At 38.5% G+C, this 25,475-nt stretch overlaps 1 protein-coding gene across 1 annotated transcript in view; it reads right to left on the bottom strand.

Annotated features, from left to right (window-relative positions):
- The window catches only part of LOC138180129 (uncharacterized), a 351,184-nt gene that overhangs the window by 60,958 nt on the left and 264,751 nt on the right, over positions 1–25,475 (bottom strand). The window contains exon 18 of the mRNA XM_069113651.1: positions 16,703–16,795. Coding sequence (XP_068969752.1) covers positions 16,703–16,795 — 93 coding nt within the window. The remainder of the gene's footprint in view (positions 1–16,702; positions 16,796–25,475) is intronic.

The following is a 25,475-nucleotide window of genomic DNA, read 5'->3' as shown; positions in this document are numbered from 1 at the left end:
GATCGTGTCAGTCGCGAAATTTTATACTTCTGCCACTTATGCTTGCCACCTATGTTTGTGTAGCAACAATCATGTTGTTGTTTTGTCTCGGAGTATCAACATCGTTAAGACATACATAATATAATAATAAATAAACTCCGGGCAAGGAAAATGTCGTCGCTACGTGCAACTGTCAAACGAAGACGAATTTATATTTTCCGGCACTCCCTCGACCGGTATAAATAGACGACCATGTTCTCCAGAAGTTAGTCAGTCGTACAAATGAATATCAGTTTTTCAGTCTCAATTTTTCGCGATTTTAATAGCGATCTATACACAGTCTTAGCGAATCAGTTTGTACCGAACGTCTTAACGAACGTTCTTTGTATTTATCAATTATTTTAAATACTCTTGACGGTTTTAACATAGAGTTATCTCGCCATTTAAAACACACGATCAACCAACCTCCACATTTGTATTATCTTCTACGCGTTTCAAAATTCTACAATTTCTGATTTATGATTTCGACGTACTCTGACTTCGTAGAATTTATAATCCGAGATATCTTGAGAAATATTTTCAAATTAATTTTATAACTGCCGATTAGCATGTTAATTTATTCGCTCGAGCATATTGTAATCTTCGATTTATGGATCTCGATGAAAGGCAATTTCGTAGTCTCTGATTTATTTTCTCAATTTATTTGTTAAAATATACCGTAACTCCTAACGTAATTTTTCTACTTACACTGACTGTACGATATTCGATTTGGTATCTTGCTTCTTAAATAATCCTACAATTTTTAATGTAATATTACTTGAATTCGTTTCAATGTTTCTGAACAGCAACTTTACGATTTTAATATATTAACTTTCTGCAATCTCTCATCTACTGGTTTAGTAATCTGTTAATAACCATTTTTCCATAATTCTCAATTTGCCTAAACACAACGAACACCTGTTAGATTTTATCTGAACGAAGCAAAACGATACCGTCATATTTCCTGTCGATTTTTCTGTCTGAGATACTCGCGTTATATTTATACATTCTAAGAGACAGCGTCGTATCTCGAACGTGAATGTTATCTCAACCACCCCGTATTTGTTTGTCCCGTATTCCGTTGAGAGAGCTGGCTGGCCAATCGCGTCGATTGGTCCACCAATTTGCATTTTACGATCCTGTTTCCAACGAGCGCAGGTTTGTTCGTCGCGTTATAGTTATAGCCGGATTAAACGAACGTCGCCTGCTCGTAACGAGCGATCGCGTTTAACTCTCTGGCAGAAATTAGGTCTCTTTTACACAGGTGTTCATGATAAATTGGTTAATTAGACTCGTCGACAAGGAGTTTCTCTTGGAATTACTTCTGCAATTCGACTAACAAAACCGTCGTCGACACGGATTTAATCGCAGCTTCTATGAATTCTTGAAACACTTGTTGATAATTGCGAAATTTAAATGGTAAATCATGCAAATGCCAGAGCACGAAATAAGAGATCATTTTTCAATCTTTTTATCCTTGTTTCTACGAATATTAATATTCTACGTTATAACTACGTAGCAATGAACAGCGAACATCGATTAACACTTTGACTGTCACGTTGATCATTGTTGACCGGAGCGCTTCAGCTTCTTACAATTGTAAAAATTGCATGAAAATTGACAATTAAGGGATTTTGAATATAACCGATAAATAGAAGATACTTTGAAATAAAAAGTACCCCATTGAACGATTAAACAGTTTTATTAGAACATCAATAAAAAAAAATGAGAACAAATCCTGCATCTAACGGTGCACTGTGTTTTGTATCCATATCTTTGAGGGGTAATCTAGGAATATTATTATAAACACATCTTAGAAAATAATCGTAAATGCTGCTGTATAATCATATAATTGAAGTTAGAAGTGTGCACATATTTTACTATTGTACAGGGTGGTTGGTAACTGGTGGTACAAGCGGAAGGGGGGTGATTCTATGCGAAAAAAGAAGTCGAAAATATAGAATAAAAATTATTCGTTTGAGGCTTTGTTTTCGAGAAAATCGACTTTGAATTTTCGCTCGGTACGCGTGCACTTTATCACGTCTCGTTATAACGGATCTCACTGCAGATCGTTGTCTCGATTGACGTTATTTGTTTAATTTTTAAAATTTTAAAATTTTTAGATTTTTATTCTATATTTTCGACTTCTTTTTTCGCGTAGAATCACCCCCTTTCCGCTTGTATCACCAGTTACAAACCACCCTGTATATAGAACGAGCAAATGCCGTTTACTAATATCTTTTACACGTTTCAACAATATATTCTGCACGTTTTGCTTGCGACGAAATAACAAATGCGAATGGTTTGTTGAAATAAACGAAGCCTTGTTATAATATGTCGCTATCGACTGGTACCAAGGCGCCAATAAGATAAACGGTCCATTGAGGAAGAACGTTGTCTTACATCATCAATTTATTATTATTTTGCCACTATATGCTTTGAATAATAAAATTACTTAAATTAATCAAAAATAATTGAAAATAATATTTTAAAATTAATTAAAAAATAAAATCCGGTGGCGTTCTGAGCGAATCGTGTGATTTCGGCGTGGCAGTCAAAGTGTTAAGTGACGTTCTGGTCGGAAGAATAACGAACATCGATATTAAACATGAAATTCTATTCGAGATCGAACGATTCGTAGTTGATATCGGCATCCGCCTTTTTATATGTGAACGATGAATACTGATCAATGATACGATTTTATCGATGAGTTCATGTCTGGCTTCACAGACAAGTTTCGACGCTTTTACAGTTACGCGTGTTTTACGCGCTCATAAATATTAAATATCGACGTGAAACGTTTAGCAAGTATGAAACGCTGGCCGTTAGGAGCAAGATCCTTTATACATATTCCGCGTAAAAGTTTCTCAACTCGTACCATAATCTTTCATTCATCGGTGGATATCGAATATCTAGATTATTGATCGTCGTCCAACGAAAATTCTCCTCTATTCCTCTTTAGTTCGTATCAAGTATTAAGCGGTATGAATCATCAAACGCGTCAGAAGAAAGATGAAATATCCAAGACAATTCGTACCCTTCTAAAACTATTCGCCAAAACGATGATTAATCTACATCTTTTCAAATCTACATTGTCATATCATTGCGTTGATCGTTAAGAAAATCAACGAAATAAAACGCAGATAGTTTTTGGATATTTGACTTTAGTATCGAGAATAGTTTTACTTCGTTTCGCGTATTCCGCGATTTTTACGAATGAAACATTTGAAGAAATCGGAAGATATCCGACGAGGTACAATGGTAAAGAATTTACAATTTACGATGAAATTAATTAAAATCCAGAGTAAAGTTCGAATAAACAACATTGTAAATAAGAAGTCACGAGGGACGTTGGTTTGTCGTGAGGAATAAAACGTCGAAGATGGATATCCATCGTTGACGAGCAAATGAAAGGCAAACAGTAGCGCGGCTGGATCTTATTGTAGGGTAGGGAAAATTCGACGAGCAGGATTGGCGTGATGCGCAACAAACGAGCAAACAAACGCGAACAGACACGGGGACCCGCGTCTACGTTGTCGGAATCGATGGTCGTGCTTTGCCTTGTTGGACAGCAAACAATACGGACGCGGACGAACCCCGAAATCTTTGTTTGCCATACGTGTATCGTGTTGAACATCCGCGTGCGTACACCTCTGTAAATCCACGTCGCGATTATTTTGCAAATTAGGCGGACCACATTTGCAACGTCGATTGTTCGTTCACCGGTCGTTTTTATCATGCTGATTATTGTTGTATTGCTTCGATCGAAAATTATAATTAGGATGGTATCGTTAGATCGTGAAATTGTAGCCCGACGTGGAATTTTGTTGGCAAATTTTAGTAGCGATATTTCCATTTAAAGGAAGTCATCTGAATTTCATTTTCACTTGAACTTTCGTGATTTTCTGCAGCAAGCGTAGGTCAATTTTGAAGAGTCTAATCGTGTCGCAAATTGCCATAGTCACATATATCGAGGGCTATTCTTCGATCTAATCGTTTTCGTTTACTCGAGGAACGAGGCAATTAAGGAAAGTGAACTTTTTGAAATATATATAGAAGTATTTTATTTATCTATACGATCGTTAAATATTCAGCCATTTAGCATAGAAGAATCTTTTTTTAAAGCCTTGTGATTTTATTCTCGTCACGTAATATAATTTTTTAGGACAATTGTGGTATTTAAATTATGATCGCTTTTAAAGTTATCTATCCCAATGTGTCGTCTTTCTAGCAAACTTAGTTTGGACGTACGAGATTTGAAATTTTTCGTACTTCAGTTTTCCTATATCGACACTTTAATTCGATCTAGCGAGGATGGAATTTTCTTCGGGAGTTGCCGGATCTGCCATAAGTTACAGCGCAGTCTGCTATACTGCAGTTTAGATGTTCCCTGGCAGCGGACTTAGCGTAACATGATTTATCGTGGTCCGGATTCGCTATAGAAGAAGCTGCAACCCTGGGGTGCCATGACCCAGCTTTCCTTGTTTATTAGAACTTACTTTAATTCCCCATAACGTAGGCTTACCACGAAAGTTGCAGAATTATTAAAGTTTCGAAATTTCCCTCCGTAACATCGGCCGATAATAGAATTTTCTCTGCCATAAAATTCAAACCTTCCTCTGCTTTCACAACCAAATTTTCCAATACGGTTTAGAGAAATAAAATATCCAACAATTTGTTCCAATGTCACTGGCAACCTAATTTCAGCACTCGATTCAATAAACATGGCTAACGTCAGTCACGATGATCAAATCCTTTGCATCGTAAAATTCAAATCTCCCTTTATAGCCCATCCCTTGCAACGCGGTAACAGATTTCCTAGCAGCGACTTCCAATTCCACTAACAATCTAACATTCGGTGTAACCCGGTTAAATCGCAACAACCACGGCCATATGCGACACGAGACTATACCAGCATCAAGGGCCTACAATCGCGCGCTTCTCCTATCAGATTCAACCTGTCCCGGCGTTGTTACAATATTATCTCTACCGTCGCTCGGTCTAGCCATGGCTTACCTCTATTTGCCCGTGCAAATACCAGTAAATCCGTCACCGGCTCGTTTGCCGACAGATAAAATGACGTTGACTCGGATCAAGCCTAGACGTTCGCCATCCTGAATCCCTCGATCATCGACCCGCGCTACTTGACAAAGACTCTGTTCCAACTATCACCAGGCCGATAGATAGTCAAGCCTTTATCCGCTATTAACTCGAGCAGATCGTGCTTCTCGATTCAATTTCGTGGACAGAGAGCCAGCCAGCCTCGTTCGAACGATATCGATCCGATTAAGGGGACCATTGTAGCTAGGGTTCTACGATTGGCAGCCTTGTGTGTCCGGTTAGAGAGAATCCCTCGGTTGCATCGTCAATTCGTTCAATTTTCTCGACGTTCGATTAATTGCAAAAACGTGTCTCCGTGTCGTAGTTCGAATATATGTATATATGTATGTAGAGATAGGAAGAGAGAGAGAGAGAGAGAGAGAGAGAGAGAGAGAGAGAAGGAGAGACAGTCTCGACGATAATAAACGGAACCAAGAGTTGGTTCACGAAGTTTCGTGACGCGAGCTGACACGAACGATCCACGATTTCCGGCTGATTCGCCGTCGTATCAGCGCGATCTGAATTGAAATACAGGAAGTAAGTAAATCTAGCTGGCCTCCGGTAAATCGTGTCTCGTTAGGCTAACCTGGAACGCAGTCTCGGCCATCGATTTTTCGATCTACGCGCCTGCTTAACTCCGCTCCCGAATGACACACATAATTTGCTTTAGTGGAAGGGATACGAATTGCCGCATAATCGTGAACAGTTTTGGAACGAGTAGTACGAATCGTGCTTGTATGAGTCTTGTCTTTGGAAAATTGGGATTTTTCGATTTAGGCGCCTGGAAGATTGTAGCGCTATCGAACGATACGCGTTCTTTCGTTGATAGAGGCGAGACGAACCACGGTATCGTGGATAGAAAATTTGAAATAAACGGCATCGATCGCAGAAATTGTTCACCTCGAATTCTAGAAATGTGAAATTTGACACTTTGCAATGATGGAATTTCGAATTTTTAGAACGTGAAATATGAGATTTATTCAGCGTGGAATTTTGCAACTCTGGAAGTTGGTATTTTGTAATCTAAATGTTTGTGAACTTCGCTGCCAAAAGGCACACCCTTCTCTCGACGAAAGTAATGCCATAAATAGAACTTTTGAAATAAGTACATGATATCAATCGTGGAGTAGACGGGAACCTCGTCGTAATTTTTGTCGTAAATAAAGTAGCTTCTCGATCGATGCCACTAAATCGTTAAACTTTAAAGAGGCGTCTACTTAAAGTTCGTAACGAATAAGGGAAGGCATTTGTTGGATGGTAGACTGGGTTGGTTGATCGATATGCAACTTTTTTCATTAACAGCATTGTCGTCCTCGTTATAATTTATATCGCGCGCTACTCGTCGCAGGGTAATTGATATCGACGATGCTCGCACGCTTCTTCTGCAACCGAGTTTACCCTTATTACCAAGAGTTTCTTCTCCAGGAACGATCGATGGAGAACATAACTTATTCTCTTCGCTAGAAAATGTATGGGATGCATTTTTCCCCCATTACTCTTACTTTAAAAACTATCTTTGATAGTTTAAAAACTATCAAATTTCAATACTTCCCAATTTTAATTCGAACTTCGCGAGTAAAATGAAAAATCGGTATAATTCAATTCTTGCGAATATCAGGATTTTGTTATGATTTATTTTCGTGTTATCTTGAGCCATAGAATCAACCTAGTTTATCTACAATGAATTACCACCCTATATATATATATATATAGCATCCCGCCTTTCAAAAGCCATATCGATCAACTTTATAAATCGAAAAATGCACAAGAGCAATGATATTTCAAACACTGTCTTTACTAATTTCCCTGAGAATTTACCACCTCGTGGCGACGAACAAACTTACGACAGTAACTCGTTCGCTTCTTGAGAATTGAACGTTAGTCATGTACTTGCGTAACAAAGCTAAGAAACGAATAAAAAGCCGAGTTAATTAATTTTGCTTCGGAGAGGTTCGAGCAACAAACGCGCGTCGTTAGACATCTCGCTAAAAGACTTAACCAATCGATCGATACTAAGACCATGAAGCCTGGCATCCAACTGGTCTCGAGATACCAGGGTCATTACCAACCTTCGGTTAAAAACATCTCGAAGAAAAGGCCACGGGCCATCGTCAAAGAGTTTATAGTATAAAGAATTCTCGTGAAAAGAGTCACGTGCCTACTTGACCGTATTATTAATAATCGACGTGCCTTTGCTCGTCAATTTGCGCGACCCGATTTGACCCAGCCTCTGTCGAAAATCTACCACTCTGTCGACTCGATGGTACAGGATGTGTCGCATGCCTGGAACAAGCAAACACACAGCTTCGAACGTATCGCGCAACCTTGCTCGCGTGGCCTGTATCTGCATAAATTTGACTTGCTAAGCCCGAAAACTCGAACCATCCGCCACCTGTCGTTGCGCTAGCGAATAGCATGAGCTACGACCATGTTGATGCCACTAGGTCGCTCGTGAACTTCCGTCTTCAACCGTCGCCGCGGTTCCCATCTTGCTTCAACCAACGATATTTTGCTCTTGCTTCAACCAACGGTATTTTGCTCTTGCTTGTTAGTCACTTTCGACCTTCGTGTGCCATTTCACCGGATCTTCTTAGTGCTACGCTTGATTTAGGCTATCGATTCGAGAATTGGAGGTGAAACGAAATTGGATGCTTTTGATGCGGTAGATTTAAATTTAGCTTTCGCTTCTCGGCTGTATTTGACAGCTGGCGAGAAGAGTTTGACTCGTTGGAATAATTGTTGGCGTGATTGGCGACTGCGAATGGAGAATCCTATATTTGGCGGTTACGAGCAACTTCCTTTCGCAATTTCACGTTATTCGTCAATTTAGTGTTGCAGCAAACGAAGTAGATTTTCACACGAAAACGGAGATATTATGAATCATGGAATATTTTAGTAATTCAATATAAATTATCCGGTATAATTTGTTCTGGACATAGATGTACTGTCTCAATTCTTAGAGTCTACGCCCTTTGAATGAATTTTTCTGAAAATATGTGTATTAAACATTTACTGTAAAGCTTCTAACTAAAAATCAATATCTTGGATTATCGAAAAATCCACGAATTCCACACGACCAACCAAACTACCATCCTGGCAAAGGCGCGCAAGAAAATGATTTCAACTACCCCAGAACTTCAAACGTTCGAAAATTTACGCTTCTTTTGCGATATCTTTGTCGAACCACTCGAAAAGCAATCCGTTTCGAGGAAAGAAAAAAAGCTCGCGAATAAAGAAAATCTCGGGACCGTTCGCGTGACCGATCTCCACAAACTCACCACCTCTTAGCGATACTTTCTGCCCCGGAGGCGGTCAACAATGCTTTCAGCGGCAGCGTGCAAAATTCAAACGCGCTAACGAGGCCGAAAGACCTTCGATAATCGAAGAGAGAGAGAGAGAGAGAGAGTATCGGGCCGTTCGCTAACTACTGCCGGTGCTTAAACCAGTTTAAACTTTCCCCGATGGACCTTTGAACGAGCTACGGTGGAGGTTCAGAAGGTTTGAATCGCGAGCACAGCTTCGCGACATCGCCAGCTACCCTATTCGCCGGCCTATTATCTTAACGAACGCCCTTTGTGTAGTCCACGAGCATTGTGTTCACTCGTTACCAAGCAGAAGAAAGCTCGAACCTCGTTCTATCTTTCTAGCGAAAATATCGTTCAAGGAGATATCCTTTTTCAGGTAAAGTAGAATCTCGTTTATCTGATAACCGAGCAGTTCCGATAGAGCGGATAAAAAAAGTTTCGATGATACTTGTTTCATTGAAGTTTCACTCATACTTGTGTATATAACAGGTTATAATAAAATTTAGCGTTACGGTTTCTCAAAATATAGAAAGATCTCTGCACGGTAAACTCATCCTCCGTGTTCGTACAGATTCTGTGGAATGCAAGAACCAGGTGACAAATTTAAAGATTTTAGCATCGACCGTGCGTAAAATATTAAACAAAATACTTTTCGAATATTGAATAAAATATTCACAGATTCTACGAAAAAATTCCGATTCTTTGCATCGCAGTGGTAAAACCATTATGGAACGTTCTGTAGCGGCACGCGAGTCAGGACAATTCAAATCCTGTTGTTGTTTTGCCTCGGAGTATCAAGACCGTTAGGTTACGAGTAATGTAAGAACAAATAAACTCCGGGCAATACAATGTCGCCGCTATATACAACCGTTAAACGTAGACGAATTTAAATTTTCCGCTTCTCCCCCGACCGGTATAAATAAACAGACGCGAGAGAGTTATCGAACAGTGTCGAAGAGCATCAACGTGTGTAAACGAGTACCGAAGTGATCTACAGAGTTTCTCCGAGTATTTATCGGATATTTATTCCGCAACTTATATTTGTACCAACGACTCACAATTCGTCTGTAATTTATTTATTTATTTATTCAAAAAATATATTTGACGGACTGCGACAGCAATATTTCGCTCTCGTTATTTCGCCCAACCTAATAACGACTAATCCTCCACAGTTCTAGCGTGGCTGGACAAGAATCAGATCCCTGTTGTTAAATATTCCTAACGTTTCGTCGAAAGAAAATCAGACGATCGTTTCGAATGCTACAACCCTTGCATTCTCTTCATTTACAAATGGATATAACGCGTAATTCCTCTGATTAAGATCGAGAGATCCGATTTAACATGGAGTACAGTTGCTGTGAGGAAATTCTGTGGATCCTTGGCGTGGCCTCGTTCGGGGTTAAATTCGAGAGTAATTAAAGCGACGTTATTACGGGTAACGTCGGTTGATTCTTGTGAAGCGAGAAAAGCTACGGCAGCGCTGAGTAAACACGGGAAGATAATGTTTGAGCAGCCGGCAAAATATTTGACGGAAAATGTTTCTACTGGGAAACATTGTTGTTGAAGGATAAAATATGTGAGCGTAGCTGCAGGGGCTAGTTTCGATGTCAGAGTAATTCGACGGTCTGGATCGAGTTGCCACGGGCTGCGAGATTAGAACGAGTCAGTCAAAATTTCTCAATTTAATCTTTGTTATTTCAAAACGATGGAAATTCTACAATTGCCTTCTATGTATAACCACGATGGTGTAATAAATTTTCAATGAAGAGGATCCTTTAATTCATTTAAGAATATTATTTTGGGTTGAGAAATTCGACGTAATTTCATAATTTTAATTTAACTATCGGTGATTAAATTTTGTCTCCTAATATTAGCGGAGTTCTCAACTTCTATTTAAAACGGAAATAATCCGAGAAACCGATAGAATCTCCGGTTAGCAAACATGCAAGCAATAAAACGAGGATATTCACGAAGTCATTCGTCGTCTGACAGAAAGCTCCAACTACCCTCAATGATATCTGCTGTTTTCCCAGCTCGCGTTTTCGCGACGTAATTACGAGCCAGTTCCACGAGAACGTGTGTGCTTTTGAAGAGCAACCGTATCGCTGTTTTAGCTGGACGATAAACTTTCGAGGAATCCTGCGGCTCGTGCGATTCTCAAGTGACACGCGTCCAGCCTCTGCGTTAACATTCTCCTCTCTTTCCTTTCCTTCCTTTTCTTTTTTCTTTTTTTCTTTTTTCCAAGGCGTGGGTGGAAAAATACGCCCAGTTCTAATTTGAGATCTCCCTTAATCCTTCCGGTAATTAAAAAGCTAGACTAGCGAAAAAGGCGAATCATCGCCGGACTCTCGCTTTTTCAATGCGACGTTGAGCTCGCTGCCCCTTCAACCCCTTCGCCATTTCGGTCTTTAACTTCTCGTTAGGCTCCGCGTCGAAGCTTTGCGAGAATCCTCCGAGCGAATGTAATGCGGCTGCTGCTGCTACTACGTTGGAATTTGACCCTCGTTCCACGGCGGACATTCGTGATTTCGTTAATGGAGGTTTTTAATTTGATGGGAAGCTTGAAATTACTGAGCTCGGTGGATTTAATCGAAGAGAGCACAGCCAGATTTTTTAACGAAGTTGTATCTGCGTGGAAGGGTGGTTTACGGAGTGTCGGTTTTTCTTAATCGTTTCTCAACCCTTTCGCAAATGAATTATTTGATAGGTAGAAATACAGTCGGATTATTTAACAGCTGCAAATATTTGTCTCTAATCTTTCTTAATAAAAATATCTGTATATAGAAATATAGAAAGTATTTCAAAAATCTTATCTATGTATAATTCTACTATCAGTTGCCGAAAGAAGTACCATTTTCTTTCGTAATTTTGACTTCCTTTTTCTAAAAAAAAAAAATTCACGTAATCGAGAAATTATTCGAGTTAAGTGCATAGGTGACAGAACATGGGCGCGTTATCAAGAATTTCAAGTTTATTCACCTTGCTTTGTCGAATTAACAGGGTTCAAACGCGGATGGTCAGCGCTTTTTCCCCTGTTTACGAACCGGCCCGCGTAAAACACGCTCGTAAATTTCAATTACCGTGGCTTATTACGCCAACAGAAATAAGAGCCAGCCCGGGCAGGTGTAACGCCATAATTGAACATTAAAACTTGTTAAGTTTAATTTGGCGCTAACTATCCACCTCCGACGTTTTCATTTTCACCTGCGATTTCGTCGTTCCTCTCGTTAACGCGTCAAATCTCGCGCGTCCTTTCAATTCCTTGCCATTAAAAAGTCAGAAAATCGTAAATTTATCACGAAAAGAAAATATCCTTTAAATATCATTTAAATCATAGAAATTTCAACATGCGCTTATCGTGTGTTTCTTCTGTCATCTTCGTGTATGAAAGATCATAAATTTTGTATCTTCTTTTACACGAAACGAATATTTCATTTCGATACTCCCTACCTGCGAAACAACATATCCAAAATCATAAATGTTCACATTTCTTGTACGATTAATTCGTTTCGAAATTCACCAGCTGCGAAAGTACTTGTGCGAACGTTCGTTGCATACTTATTCAACTATCTTAGAAATTAACAGTTTTGTTGCGTGGAACACAGTCGCGAAACGTTTGATCGGAATTTGCAAATTGCCAAAAAGGATATTATTTTTTGTTTCCTCTCTCGAAAACGCGAAACGAATCGCGGGAAATTGATCGTACGAGCACGTGTAGCGCGTGGAGGTGGTTACGCGAATATTCGGTAAAAAAAATTCAGGCAAATGTTTATCGTGCTTGGAACTTCGTGAATTTTGCGAACGTTGTCAATTTTTCTTTTTTATTTTTCATTTTCAACGGCGATTTATCAGACGACGTTCGAACGGGCTCGTTGGGAAAGTTCGTTCCTCTTTCTTTCTTTTTTCGCGATAGAAAAAGAGCAAAGTCGAATAGAGATGGGGCAGGAAAAATGGTGATTAAATAGTCGTTGGAAGTTTTTCGTTACGCTAGGATTTCAGTTTGCTTTCTGACAGGTAGATAAATTTAATGACGAATTCCTCAGTTCGAACGTAATCCCCTTTATTCACGGAGATCTATTTTCCATGGAGATTTGCTGAGCCGCGGTTAAAAAACGAGATGACAGCCAACCAGATGTTCGTAACGATCTGATATTCGATCGAATCGTCGGAACAAAAAGAAGCTTCTGAAAATTTACTTTTTTCGCGCGGCTCCAGTAATATTAATAACGAAATTTTATATGCCGTAAGATAGACTTTTTTGTGTAACACGTAAAGCAAATTCTGTTATGTCAATCTGTAACATTGATAACGAAAGAAGCAATTGTACGAGTGAATTTTAGAAACTACAAGCCAAGTGATTGTCCAATCAAACGTAAAATTGGAAAAGCTGTTCACGCGTTGTGCAATCAAAGTCTGCAATTTACAGTTTGTTGTTTATCGATTCGGTGATATTATCAGATAACAAGTTATTATTTATATGATGTGTCTTTTAATTCGGGATTATCGACGCTCTTTTTTCATTCTTCCCTTGAATTAAGGCTGTTACACACTTAATTAACAACAAGGCGCACGAATAACTGCAACAAATATTTTATCATTTATATCATTTATAGCTAACACTGTATCGATATAAGAAAAAACAACATTAATACATGGTTCGTTGAATAAATCTATTTCTGCGTGCCGCTAAGTGCATAATAGCCTTTGTCGGGCAGAACCCGGTCTATTTTTGCATATCCTGACTCGATATCGATTTATAAATTCTTTCAGTAGAATTATACGAGTAATCGTCGTACTTCCTCGTTAAAATCAACAAAAATATAAAACCGTAGTCGTCCAGTTTGAAGCAATAAATCATTAAGCTAAATCGGAGAATAAAAATTCGACAATAAAATTCCAACACTTGCAGTCCTAACGTTTCGTCAGGATCGTTCGCAAAAATAACGATAAGCTCAAGCACGACTCTTCAGCGGTCCCATTCGCGTGAACGATAATTTCACGTACGACCGAGTAAACGAAGAGAACGAGTTATACCACGGAATCAACGCGATCGTGCCGCATTGTTTGAAAAAAATTTGTGCGATTTCCGATTCGTGTGTTTCGAGGGGGGTGAGAGAGCGGGCAGTGCGAGGCGATATCTTTCGTCGCTCTTCAGACTTGTTACATTTTATCGTTCAACTTATATATTCGTTTCATCTGCTTTCCTTACCTTTCTGGACACTTCGGGGATCGTATATCGACTGGCCTCCTCAGTGTCCCTGTCGTTCGGCGATTATTGCCCATCAATCTCTCAAAATATATTTATCTCTGTCTTTCTATTTGCCTTTTCTCATTATTTCTCGTTTTTTTTTCTCACTTTAATACGTATTCTCTTTGCTCGCTCTCTCAAAATTCTCCGTATCTCGTCACTAGCCATCAGATTCTCTCTTTTTCTTTTTCATTTTACAGTCCTATCCGATCTCTACTATTCGTTTGCCACGCGCGCCTCGACAAGTCTGCCCCTCTGTGTCACGACTCTATATTGGAGAGAACAAAGAGACATCAGATACTTGTTTCTCTCGTTTCTTTGCGTTATTTCGATGCCACCAGCCAAGATATACGCGTATCCACCACGGTATATATCCTTCGCTGGTTACCTTTGACCCTTTCTTTAACTTTTCATATCATATACAAGTACATGAGTTCATGTTTATTATTATACACGTGCGTTCATCTACACGTTCAAGCAAGTATTTTATTCCTCGCCTCGTCTGTACCTTTTATATTATTCTATAATCTTACTTTATAATATTCCCATATATATTATATCTTTTCTTAAATATCGGTTGATTCATCTTTCGTTCTTCTGTTTAGCATTCATAGTTTTTGTTCTTTTCGACGACTTTCTTAGTGGAAATATTTGTATTACGAAATTGTCCGGAGCGCGTCCACCCCTTCAACATCGTCGCGTGTGCGTGACTCGCGCCAACCACGCGGACGCGATTCGGAGTTGGATGGACACGAATGAGTTTTTCGAGAAATTTCCACGAGATTAATCGACTGCGTCCGCGTTCGTGGCACGGCCCACGCCTCGGTTGTCTTTGCTTGCGCCTTTGAGAGGCGTCGCGACGCAGCCTGGCAATGGCGATTGGACGAACATCGCGATCTCTACAGACGAATGAGATGGTCGCAAGGGCACACGTGAGTCTGACGCGACGATTGATGCGAAAGATTTGTCACGGAGATGATCGTTCCGTGGTCAGGAACATGTGCAGCGAAAATTGGATCGGTTTAATTCGTTGGTAAATTTAACGCTAATCGAACCATCGAAATTGGCAACTTTAGCTGTGAGTTAAGAAAAATTCATCAGGAACTCTTTGGAATTTCTTGTTAATAAAAGTAATAAAATCGACAACGAATCTTTGCAAGGATCTCGGTAATTTCTCAATTATATTCGATTGAAATTTACCAAAGAATCGATCGCGAATTCTTCGGAATATCTGCTAGTAGCTGAATTTTCCTAATCAATTTGTAGAAGTTAATTTATCTATAAATAAGTTGGCTCATAAAGCGAAGAAACACAGTGACGCAACGAATCTGGCCACATTACTGTGCCAACGTGTTCGAAGTATCGGAGCAACATCGCAGCTGCTCGATTAATCGCGTTATCCAATCAGATTAAGTTGCTATTGCTGAGTATCGACACTGTGCCAGACGTCACGTTCGCAAGAACGATTAACTAAGGACCATCGGGTCGATAACCAGATATTTAACTTGATCTTTCCTTTAATGAATTACTACGCGGATTCTTGGGAACGCCATTGCCACAATTTGCTACCTCGCGATTGATTCTAACGGAGCCATTGGTCTGTCGAATATAAATATCTACATATTGTACGATTCGCTTCGATAGAGATAAAGAGTTGTAAAAGAAAGATAATTTATAGATAAACAAGTCAACGCTTTTCATCGACGATATTCTCGTTATTTTAAACAATAAATTTATTCGATATTATCGTTTGAAACGTGTGTTATTTGAAATAACAAGAATATTTTTAATGGACAGAATTAATGAAACATACCGTGAATTTTTAATGACATACAGTGACATACGAAAGTATTTGATCACATTTTACAAAGAACTTTTATGAACGTATCGAGCGTATTATGCAAAACTCGTCGAACTTTCGTTAATATTGTAATACTTTATAAATATTCAACATAGGAACGTGATGTGTAAATTGCTGTTATAAATAATATAGGTTCTACCTTAGCTTTTATGCACATCTTTGATTATGTTTATTTCAAACTTTACCAACATAAACACCATAGTTATACGTTATTATAACGCTAAATAAACTAAAATTTTCCAATGTTTCGTATACAACATATATGTGTTAAAAAATGTCTTTAAATATTCAAATACTTTCGTGAGACAGTGTATATTTAGTCTGGTTCGGAAAATGGAGCGTTCAGGTCACTCCAGGAGTCAGGATCACGAATCTCTCGATGCTCTCGAACGATCACCGAGTACCAATCGATCGATGGTACTCGAGGTACACTCGAGTGGTTGATCCGGATTGACCCTGGACGCTCTTCCTGATTCGCTGTTGTCCCGATCACGCAATTATCTCTCAATTAACTATACTAAAATATCCGTTTTGAGCAAAGAAAGTGACCGTGGCTCCGTGAAAATTCGACAAATTCGATCTTCGAATTTAATCCACCTGATAATTCTGTCTCGAATCGTACTCGAAACACATTGTTTTCAAAGGCGCAAGCGTTTGGAACAGTTTCACGCTTAAAATTAGGCGCGTAGATTTCATGCTGGTAAATTATAATAGTATAGAAAGTCTGTACTATTCGTTTAGCAATGTTTGGCAGAAAATGTGAAGAACGCGTCGTTTAAATTTAAATGTCAAACGTTTACGAGCACGAAAACTGCGCGCGTTTCTTAAAATCTAAGGATCAGTGTCAATTAGGCGACCAACGTTTTTAGAAATTCAATTAGAAGCAGCGTTCCACGTTGTAGTATTGTTAGCTACGAGATAGAGAGTAAAAAAAAAAAAAAAAGAAACAGAGAAAGAAAAAAATAAAGAGATCGACAGAAGCGATCGCTGGTCGCCTGTTGATTAATCGACCGAGAAGCGCGATCGAACTTACGCTCGATCGCGCTGCCCGCGTTCACCTGCAAGAAAAGAATTATAACAACACGTGTAATATAAATGAATTAATGGCGAATGTATACATATATATATGTATGTATATATATATATAAGTATAAGAATGTTCATGCACACCTCAATCTTTCTGCCCTCAACCACGGTGCCGTGTAGCCTCTCACGTGCCCGGTCCGCGTCAGCACTATTTGCGAATGTTACAAAACCGAATCCCTGCATGCAAGGACAGACAAAACAACATGCATTAAACTCAACTTACAGACTGCCAGCGCTCGGCAAACGGCCGACTGGCAGGCCCGACATTTCGTGCTTGTTTTGTACAAAATATTCAATCTGTGTCGTTTGATAAACAGGTAATTAAGAGAAAAATATTGGTGAAGAAAAGAACGAGAAAAATGAAGGGATGAATTAAAACAAAACAAAAAAAAAAAGAGGAAAAAAAATAGAAAAAATAGAAATAGAGGAAAAAAAAAGAAAAAAGATTGAAAGAAAAAGGTGAGAGAAAAGGGCGACGCGCGACGTCGCCTTTTCAAGCGACCTGGAAGCTAACGAGTGCGAGTTCTTTGTGGGGGTGCTCTGTGTGCAATTTACGTGGGAAACCTTTCCACGCGTGTCTCGAACGAATTTGTATCGATTCGATTAACTTTTCATTCAAGAATTGCAGAACGAAGCGAACGCTACTATATGACGCTCGGTTCAACGTTCTTGAGCAGATGCTCGCGTTTCTTTGCTCTGTTTCGTTCCCTCGCGCACCCCATCTCACGCCTTCTCACTCGCCGTCACTCTGCACCGTCCTTTTACTCTCAAACCTATTCTTCCGTTTATTTCTCGGATGCACAATGGCCGTCTGCCGCTAATTAATTCTCGAGATGCTCTCTCGAGACGCGGCCCGGGGGCTCGAAACTTTCGCGGAATTTCTTTCGGGGCTAGAACATTTATTCCGACCGTATAATCTCGCGGAAACAATAAACTTGATGAAATTCATCGAATATTACGAGCAGACATTTTTTTTATTATTTTTGTTGAAATAATTTTATCGAAGTTACTTCTCGCTCGACGACTTTACTTCGATCGATCAGAAAGATCACATACTTTCGAGCGAATGGAACTTTTTACATTTAAATCGAAGATCCGATAGTTTCAAGTTGAAAAATGATCGCGACGCGATATTTTGTATAATATGGAATTGATAAGATATTCTCAGCTCGATATGTATATATTCAAGTAGAACATTCCAAGGGAAAATATGTAAGTGGGGGCGCGAAAGGATCGAGAGCACTCGTGTTTGATATAATAGACTAACTAAACCGCGTGAAAAGGATGGATAAAGAAGCACGATATTTCAGCCGAAATGTCGGTTTGCCAGAGAGTCTGCGAGCGCGTCATACTGCTTACGGAGACGCACCAAACAACGTGCAACAAATAAGTAAATATAAAATCATGGTAAGAAATCATGGTCATGGTCACATTAATCATCTCATTATCATATCATATCATATCATATCGTGTCATGTCATCATGGTCATCGTCATATCATTAAAGACTCTTGCTTGTACCGAGAGGTGCGTGTACGAGAAAAAAGAAAAAAAAAAAAAAATTAAAAATATGAGAAGGAGGTTAGAACACGAGGAACAATTGGAAGGGAAACAGGATCTTAGGACTTTGATTAGGTGTGTTTCTGTGCTGTGTGTGCTCGTGTGTGGTGCCATTCGTCTGTGCGATCGCTTCGAAAACGATAGTGATTGAAGAAGTTGTAAAAAATCGAAGCTTTTAGTGCCGTGAGTTGGGATATTTTGGACAATATTCGACGCAAATACGCTCACACCTTTTCTCAGTCTTCGAAAGAAGCGTAATTCAAGGAAATACCTTAATGGAATCGTCATAAATTTCCTTATTGCAAATATCACTTCGACAGGTTATCAGACAGGTATAATTCGAAAATGTATCTCGAAAGAAACGCCATAAATTTTAACATATGTTGCACATATTCCTTTTCCTTCCAACGACTATCAAGGAAATATAATTCGTGAATATATTACCTTAGAATCGTCATAAATCTCAAGAGGATTACGCAAATGCCTTCCATACCATAAATACGACTTCCAGAGCCTATTAAAAGCAAGTCAATCGAAAGTATATCTCCTAAGCACCTAAATTCTTTCCTTCTGAACGTGACTTTCGTTTACCTAAATATCATTGACGAAAAGAACTCTATCTTGGGAAAAACGATTTTCTAAACGATATTTTCTAAAAAGCCGGAGCTCGCATTGTTATGCCAAAAATGAAGCAAACATACTCTAAAAAGTAAAGACCCACGTTATCATCGCAAAAATGAAAGAAACCTATTGCGAAGAGTACAAATTCGCGTTATTGTTCCAAAAAGTCGAAACAACTCGGTTCTAAAGGCGCACAGGTTCTTACGCAATAAAATCAAACAGCTTCGATTTCAAAGCAAAAAGAAAAAGAAAGAGAAGAAGAAGAAGAAGAAGAAGAAAAACGTCTTTCTCTGCCAAAGAAACTAATTTCGCGTAATCAGAAATGGGAAAAGACGAAGAGGGTCGGGCGAATAATCAACTTGCTCTCATCTGGCTCCCCCTGTTACTGCCAGCAGCGGCTACGTATATCCAGACTATAGCCGTCGCTAAGAAATCGCATTAAAGCCAAATCAAATACGGCCTCTTACTCTCGAAGAACGAAAAAGGAGAGTGCAAAGTTATCGTGTTCTTGACGTAATACGCGGCCAAGGAACCGCTGTTTCCCTCTCCTCCAGCCCTACTTCTCTCAAGGAACATCGTAACTCGTTTCGCCGGAGGACTATAATCGAATCGATGGTAGGAAATTGAATTGCCCCGTGGAGGATTCCCCTGGAATAATCGAGAGCCACGATTTCTCTGCGTTTCGTTAATTAATCGGAGGCGAGGGAACGGTTGCTGCGCTTGGTTAATCGAGGACGAGGAGGTAGGAGTTAATTTCAAGGGAAATTTCGAATTTCTGATTTTTCATGTGCAGATACTAATTTTAGTGACTGTGGAATAACCTGGCACGATGATGAGTAGATCGCGGACCTTTATGCATTTATGAGAATTTCGAAAGCGTAACAATCCGAAGGATGCGAGCAATTTAGAAAAATGTATGCAATATCCGGAATATATAGGTAGTCTTTATATTAATACGTAAAAGCTATGTGTTCTATCTAGGTTCCATCTTTATAATTACATTCACAGAGACGTTGATTTGCATAATAATCCGCAGCTGCTATAATTCAATGTTATAATTTCTCAAGTTTTTATGTTGGAAATCGTTAATGGTAAATTTAGGTGAAAAATTTCCATGAAACTTCTATATCGCAGCGAAGAGAAGCTTATCGGCCATCTGCATAGGAAAAATTTGTTACCGTTGCAAATTCTCACGACGAAGCCCACTCGACTGCAAGATTTACGTCTTAAGCTTTCGGAACTTCGCCGTTGCTCACGGAACTTCTTGACTTCCATTTTGAACTTCTGAATATTTTAATCTGCTTTCGAGCTTGCCTTTTGCGCCGTTGAATTTTTTACCTTTCAACCTCTCTAAATCGAACTTCCTGATCGATATTTTTATTAAAAACTGAACTAACTTTTTCCTAAAGCGACATAAAAGCTATTTTCTACTTAACAACATTGTTTGTTCTTTGTTGTAATATCGGACATTCGAGGGATATTCGACAAGAGCTAGAAACGATCGACGAAATGTAAAATCGAATATACAAACTTTTGCAATAAATAATAAATCATACTAGTTAATACGAATATGAATATTAAATGGTGTTTCCATAAGAATAATTAATCAGACGGCTATTATTCGCCCGCCACAAGCTATTCTATTCAAGTTCTTTTAATTTATTACACGGTAATCGAATGGGAATTAATTCATCGTTTTAAATTATTCAGAGAAAGAGAAAGTACGTCAAACACGAAATTAGCAAAATTGGTTTCGATCCGGAAATTCATTAAAGTACGTGAATTCTTTATCAACCACGTACACATATACAACAGTTGCATTCTAAAGGTACATCCGAATGCGAGTACCTTTACTCGTATACACTCCTGAAGAATAAATTTTCTCTGCAAACAATAACGTTAGAATTTCTACGCGAAATATCGCGAGCAGAACTGTGGTCGCGATGCAAATCGATTCGGCGATTATTCGATTCCCTTTACGTTTTCGAGCTGTAGCACTGACACTGCGCCGCCGGCTTATCGACATTATGCTGATTTCCCAAGTGAATCGCGTCGCGCGCGCGGTTTGTCGCAAGAAACCCGTTGAAAATCGCGCGACAAACGACGCTTTTCCACCTAGCTGAAATCTTTCACGATCGAACGGTCGCTACTTTTTCGTGGCCCGACTATGGTTTTCTTCTTTCGTTTTTACGATATCGTCGACTCTATCCAATTCTTCAACCTTTCCTACGTTACAACCTTACGAGTTCCATCTACTACTCGTACAGTTATTTTCAATACTATTTTGTCATAGAAATTCCAGTCGTAAAGAATTGTTCAAACGTTTGCAAATATTTTCCACCGATAATGAAAAATTCCAAATCGCGTCGATTTCTTCCATTCGTCAACCTGCGCTATATCACAATCTCACAAAACCTCATCTACTATTTTCGCAATTATTTCGAAAACTCCTTCGAAAAACAATTCCAGAAGGACGAAACATTCGATCCTTTCCAATACTTGGAAAAATCTTGGAAAAATCACCTGTTATTCCCAAAACTAATTTTCAAAATCGCTCGAAAAGGAAAAAAGAAGAAAAAAGATTAAGAGAGGTAAAGAGTAATTTCAAGCATTTTTCGCTTGCCGATTTTCTAGGAGGATAATGAAAAAGGAGGCGTTCCTTCTCAAGGCGAGGCACGGTTCTCGTGACGGTGAGATCGCGATCTTGGCGAAAGCCTCCTTTAAAGCCTTATCGACTTTCGGAAAATTAAGGTTAGCGTGCAATACACGACCAGCCATCGCGCCTAACTCCTCCTCTCTCAAGAAATTAATCCACACCGGACTCTTACCAATCTTTCGAACGCCTGCTGCGGAATAATCCTCGCGTCCATCCTGTTAAAACGGACTCGCGATCGCGCGATTTTTAACCTTCGTGCTAACCCCTGTCACATATCTCTAACGATATTTCGAGGAATTAAGTAAGTTTAAATTCAGTTCAAATAGCATGAAATGTTTTGCATTCTAAATTTTCTTATTTTCATTTAATCTACCTTTGAGGATCTCGAAGAAGAATGAAGTTGGAGATTGATCGGATATAAGATTTTTCAAGCTTCCTGTATTATTATTATGTTAGTGCACGTAAAATGTTATTTATAAACTAGTAAATAAGTTAATAACGAAAATCATTCATCATCATTCTTACTATAAACTTTCTTAATATCTAATATATGTTATTCCTAAAGGACCTTTTTTTGTTTTAACGTCGCTGATAATCTACAATCGATAAATTCAGATTTCGAAAAATGAATATCTCGTATGCATCAAGCTATCATTACATACCATAATAAAAAAAAAACATGTTATAGTTTTATTATCATAATTACAGTTCCCTGGAAATTAGCTGACGTGTTTTATATTAATTTTTTGTAGTGTTTAAAACTCAAGAAATTTTCAACAGCGCAAAGTCACCAATTTAACAAACTCGATAAATCAGCACGACTTCTTTCTCAACTTTATTTTACAGGGTTTATCCGGAAAATTACGAGCAACGTAGAGAATTACTACGAAGTTTATAAAAGTCTCGAATAAGCGTCGAAAAACTGGCAAGTTGATGGCGCAGCGGCTTAAAAGCAAGGCCAGAAATCATTTGTTTAATCTCCGGTGCAATTTATCAGTCCTCTAGATTAGTCCTACACTCGTTGAAAAAATATAATTACCTCCATTAATTTATCGCGATCGCTGCAAACGTTTCGCGTCCGCCATTTCTCTGTGGATCTTCCGACGGTGAACGGATCTCGCGACAGGAAACGAGTATTAGAAAAACAAGCAGCCAAAGCTCGATAAGCGGTTGGCTGAGCTCTGTCACGAACGAAATCGTGCCACCTTATCGAGCGATTTATCTTCCCGCCAGCAATTGAATATCGAGCTTCCTTCTGACACGAACCGGAACTGTTTCCAGCTTACGTCCGCGTAAATACTATGCATCAAAATTCTCGAGACGAAACGAGAACACGATGGAGAACGATACTGAAGGAAATGTCGAGTGTGTTCGAGAGGAGTGAGACAAGTATTTTCGCAAGGGCTGCGTTATCACGATTCTTAAACGAATGAAGAGATCTCGGTCTTCGAGACTCTCAACAGGGCTGTTGATGCGAGAATTATGATATTCTCGCGCCTTGGGTCGTTAGAAGCCAATTAACGCTCGCGTAACGTTTTGTGAAAATTATGAGAGCGCGCGACGTTGTTGAGCTGAAATCGAGTTTAAGATAATTCGAATAGGGAATAGCGTCTTTCCAAGTAATTTGGAGTATTTTTTTAACCATTACATTCTATTTCTCTCTATCGGTAACCTGAAATTTTTGGAATTTAATAAATCTCCCAGAATACTGTTCGAATAAATGAACTAATTACTCTGTGTAATCAATATTAGATTTCTAAAATTTCGAGATCTCTGAAACGGAATAAACTTTCTAGGATATTAATTAAGCGAAGGGAAATATAGACGAACTTGCTACTTCTCTAACTGGTCTCAAAATTGTCTAATTTCGGGGTTTCTCAAATTGAATTAATCCTCTAGCATATTCGTTAACCGAAAGGAAACATACACGAGCTGTGCCCTATTTTCTCTAACGAATATTATAACAGAATTTTCTAATTCCGACATCTCACAGATTACATGGATCTATTCTAACCTGACTCGAGATTTATCAAATTGAAGAAATCCTTTAGAATATTCACTATTTAAAAGGATATATATATGAGCTATATCCTGTATTCCCTAACGAATATTATAATAAGATTTTTCAATTCTGACACGTCTGAGACTTTATAGATCCACTCTGACTTGCATCGAGATTTGTCAAATTGAATAGATCCTTTAGAATATTTACTATTTGAAATAAAATATAAATGAGCTATATCCTGTATTCCCTAACGAATATTATAATAAGATTTTTCAATTCTGACACGTCTGAGACTTTATAGATCCACTCTGACCTGCATCGAGATTTATCAAATTGAAGAAGTCCTTTAGAATATTTACTATTTGAAATAAAATATAAATGAGCTATATCCTGTATTCCCTAACGAATATTATAATAAGATTTTTCAATTCTGACACGTCTGAGACTTTATAGATCCACTCTGACCTGCATCGAGATTTATCAAATTGAATAGATCCTTTAGAATATTCACTATTTGAAAGGATATGTATATGAGCTATGTCCTGTATTCCCTAACGAATATTATAATAAGATTTTTCAATTCTGACACGTCTGAGACTTTATAGATCCACTCTGACTTGCATCGAGATTTATCAAATTGAATAGATCCTTTAGAATATTTACTATTTGAAATAAAATATAAATGAGCTATATCCTGTATTCCCTAACGAATATTATAATAAGATTTTTCAATTCTGACACGTCTGAGACTTTATAGATCCACTCTGACCTGCATCGAGATTTATCAAATTGAAGAAATCCTTTAGAATATTCACTATTTGAAAGGATATGTATATGACCTATGTCCTGTATTCCCTAACGAATATTATAATAAGATTTTTCAATTCTGACACGTCTGAGACTTTATAGATCCACTCTGACCTGCATCGAGATTTATCAAATTGAAGAAATCCTTTAGAATATTTACTATTTGAAATGAAGTATATATGATTTCTAACAATAGAATTTCCTAATTCTCAATTTTCAGAGATTACACTTGTAAATCAAGACGAAACTTCAAACTCAGACCATATTCTCCTATTGATAATATTGGAAGGTAGAAGGGACAGGTATACTTATTCGATAATTTAAAACGGAACTGCAGTCTAGGATCGACTAGAATCGATTCAGTGCGCGTAAATAAGACGTAGCCGGTAATAGATGCGATCTTGAGATGACTAATTGGCCTAGAGCGTGATTAATTGCGGTACCTGTCGCGCGAAGTAACTATCGAGAGTTCCGATCGCTAATTCTGCGATTCCTTCGGCCATCAAACATCGTGAATCACATTCAAACTCCAATTGAACGTTCGTAAAACGATCTATGACGATCGGTGATCTTGAAACGATTAGTTAACAGCCGGGTGCGAGGCACGGAGTAATTAACGTTAATTTCCAAGTGTGAGCGTGTGCTATGAGCGATACGAAGACTACCAAGATAAGAATATTAATCATGCGACGAGTAAAACACGCGGTTGAGCAACGTCTTACATAGAAAAACGAAAGTAGACCAGTTTGATTAATTTCCAAGAAACTTTGTAACGATGATGATGATCTTCTCAATGAACGATAATCTGGAGAAGTTTTTAATGTATCCACGTGTATATCTAACGAAGTTTTTGCAACTCAACTTTTTATAGCGCACAGATTGCTGCTCTGAAAGTTCCACGAATTTCTTAAATTTTTATCAACGATAAAAAGACCGAATATTTTTCGTAATATTTCCTTTAACGTTATGACGACCAGTTAATCATGCTTTTATTCCAGAAAATAAATAAAATATCGTTTTTGTTAATTTCTGGAAAAATTTAATAATTTCGAATATTTGGAAAGCACAAAATAAAGTCTAAACAGATAAATAGACGCGTACGGGCCAAGAGTTTAAAATCACTACGTGTTCCATCGAATGTAACAACTTAAGAGAGACAGAGAGAGATTAATTAAAAATTCTGTTATCTTAAAAGTCTTTATACGTAGA

The sequence above is a fragment of the Bombus flavifrons genome, chromosome 5, assembly GCF_040668555.2.
Source record: "Bombus flavifrons isolate JBK064 chromosome 5, iyBomFlav1_principal, whole genome shotgun sequence".
Taxonomy (NCBI): Eukaryota; Metazoa; Arthropoda; class Insecta; order Hymenoptera; family Apidae; genus Bombus; species Bombus flavifrons.
The sequence above is the reverse complement of the archived record's forward strand: the minus strand, read 5'-3'. Positions and strand labels throughout refer to the sequence as shown.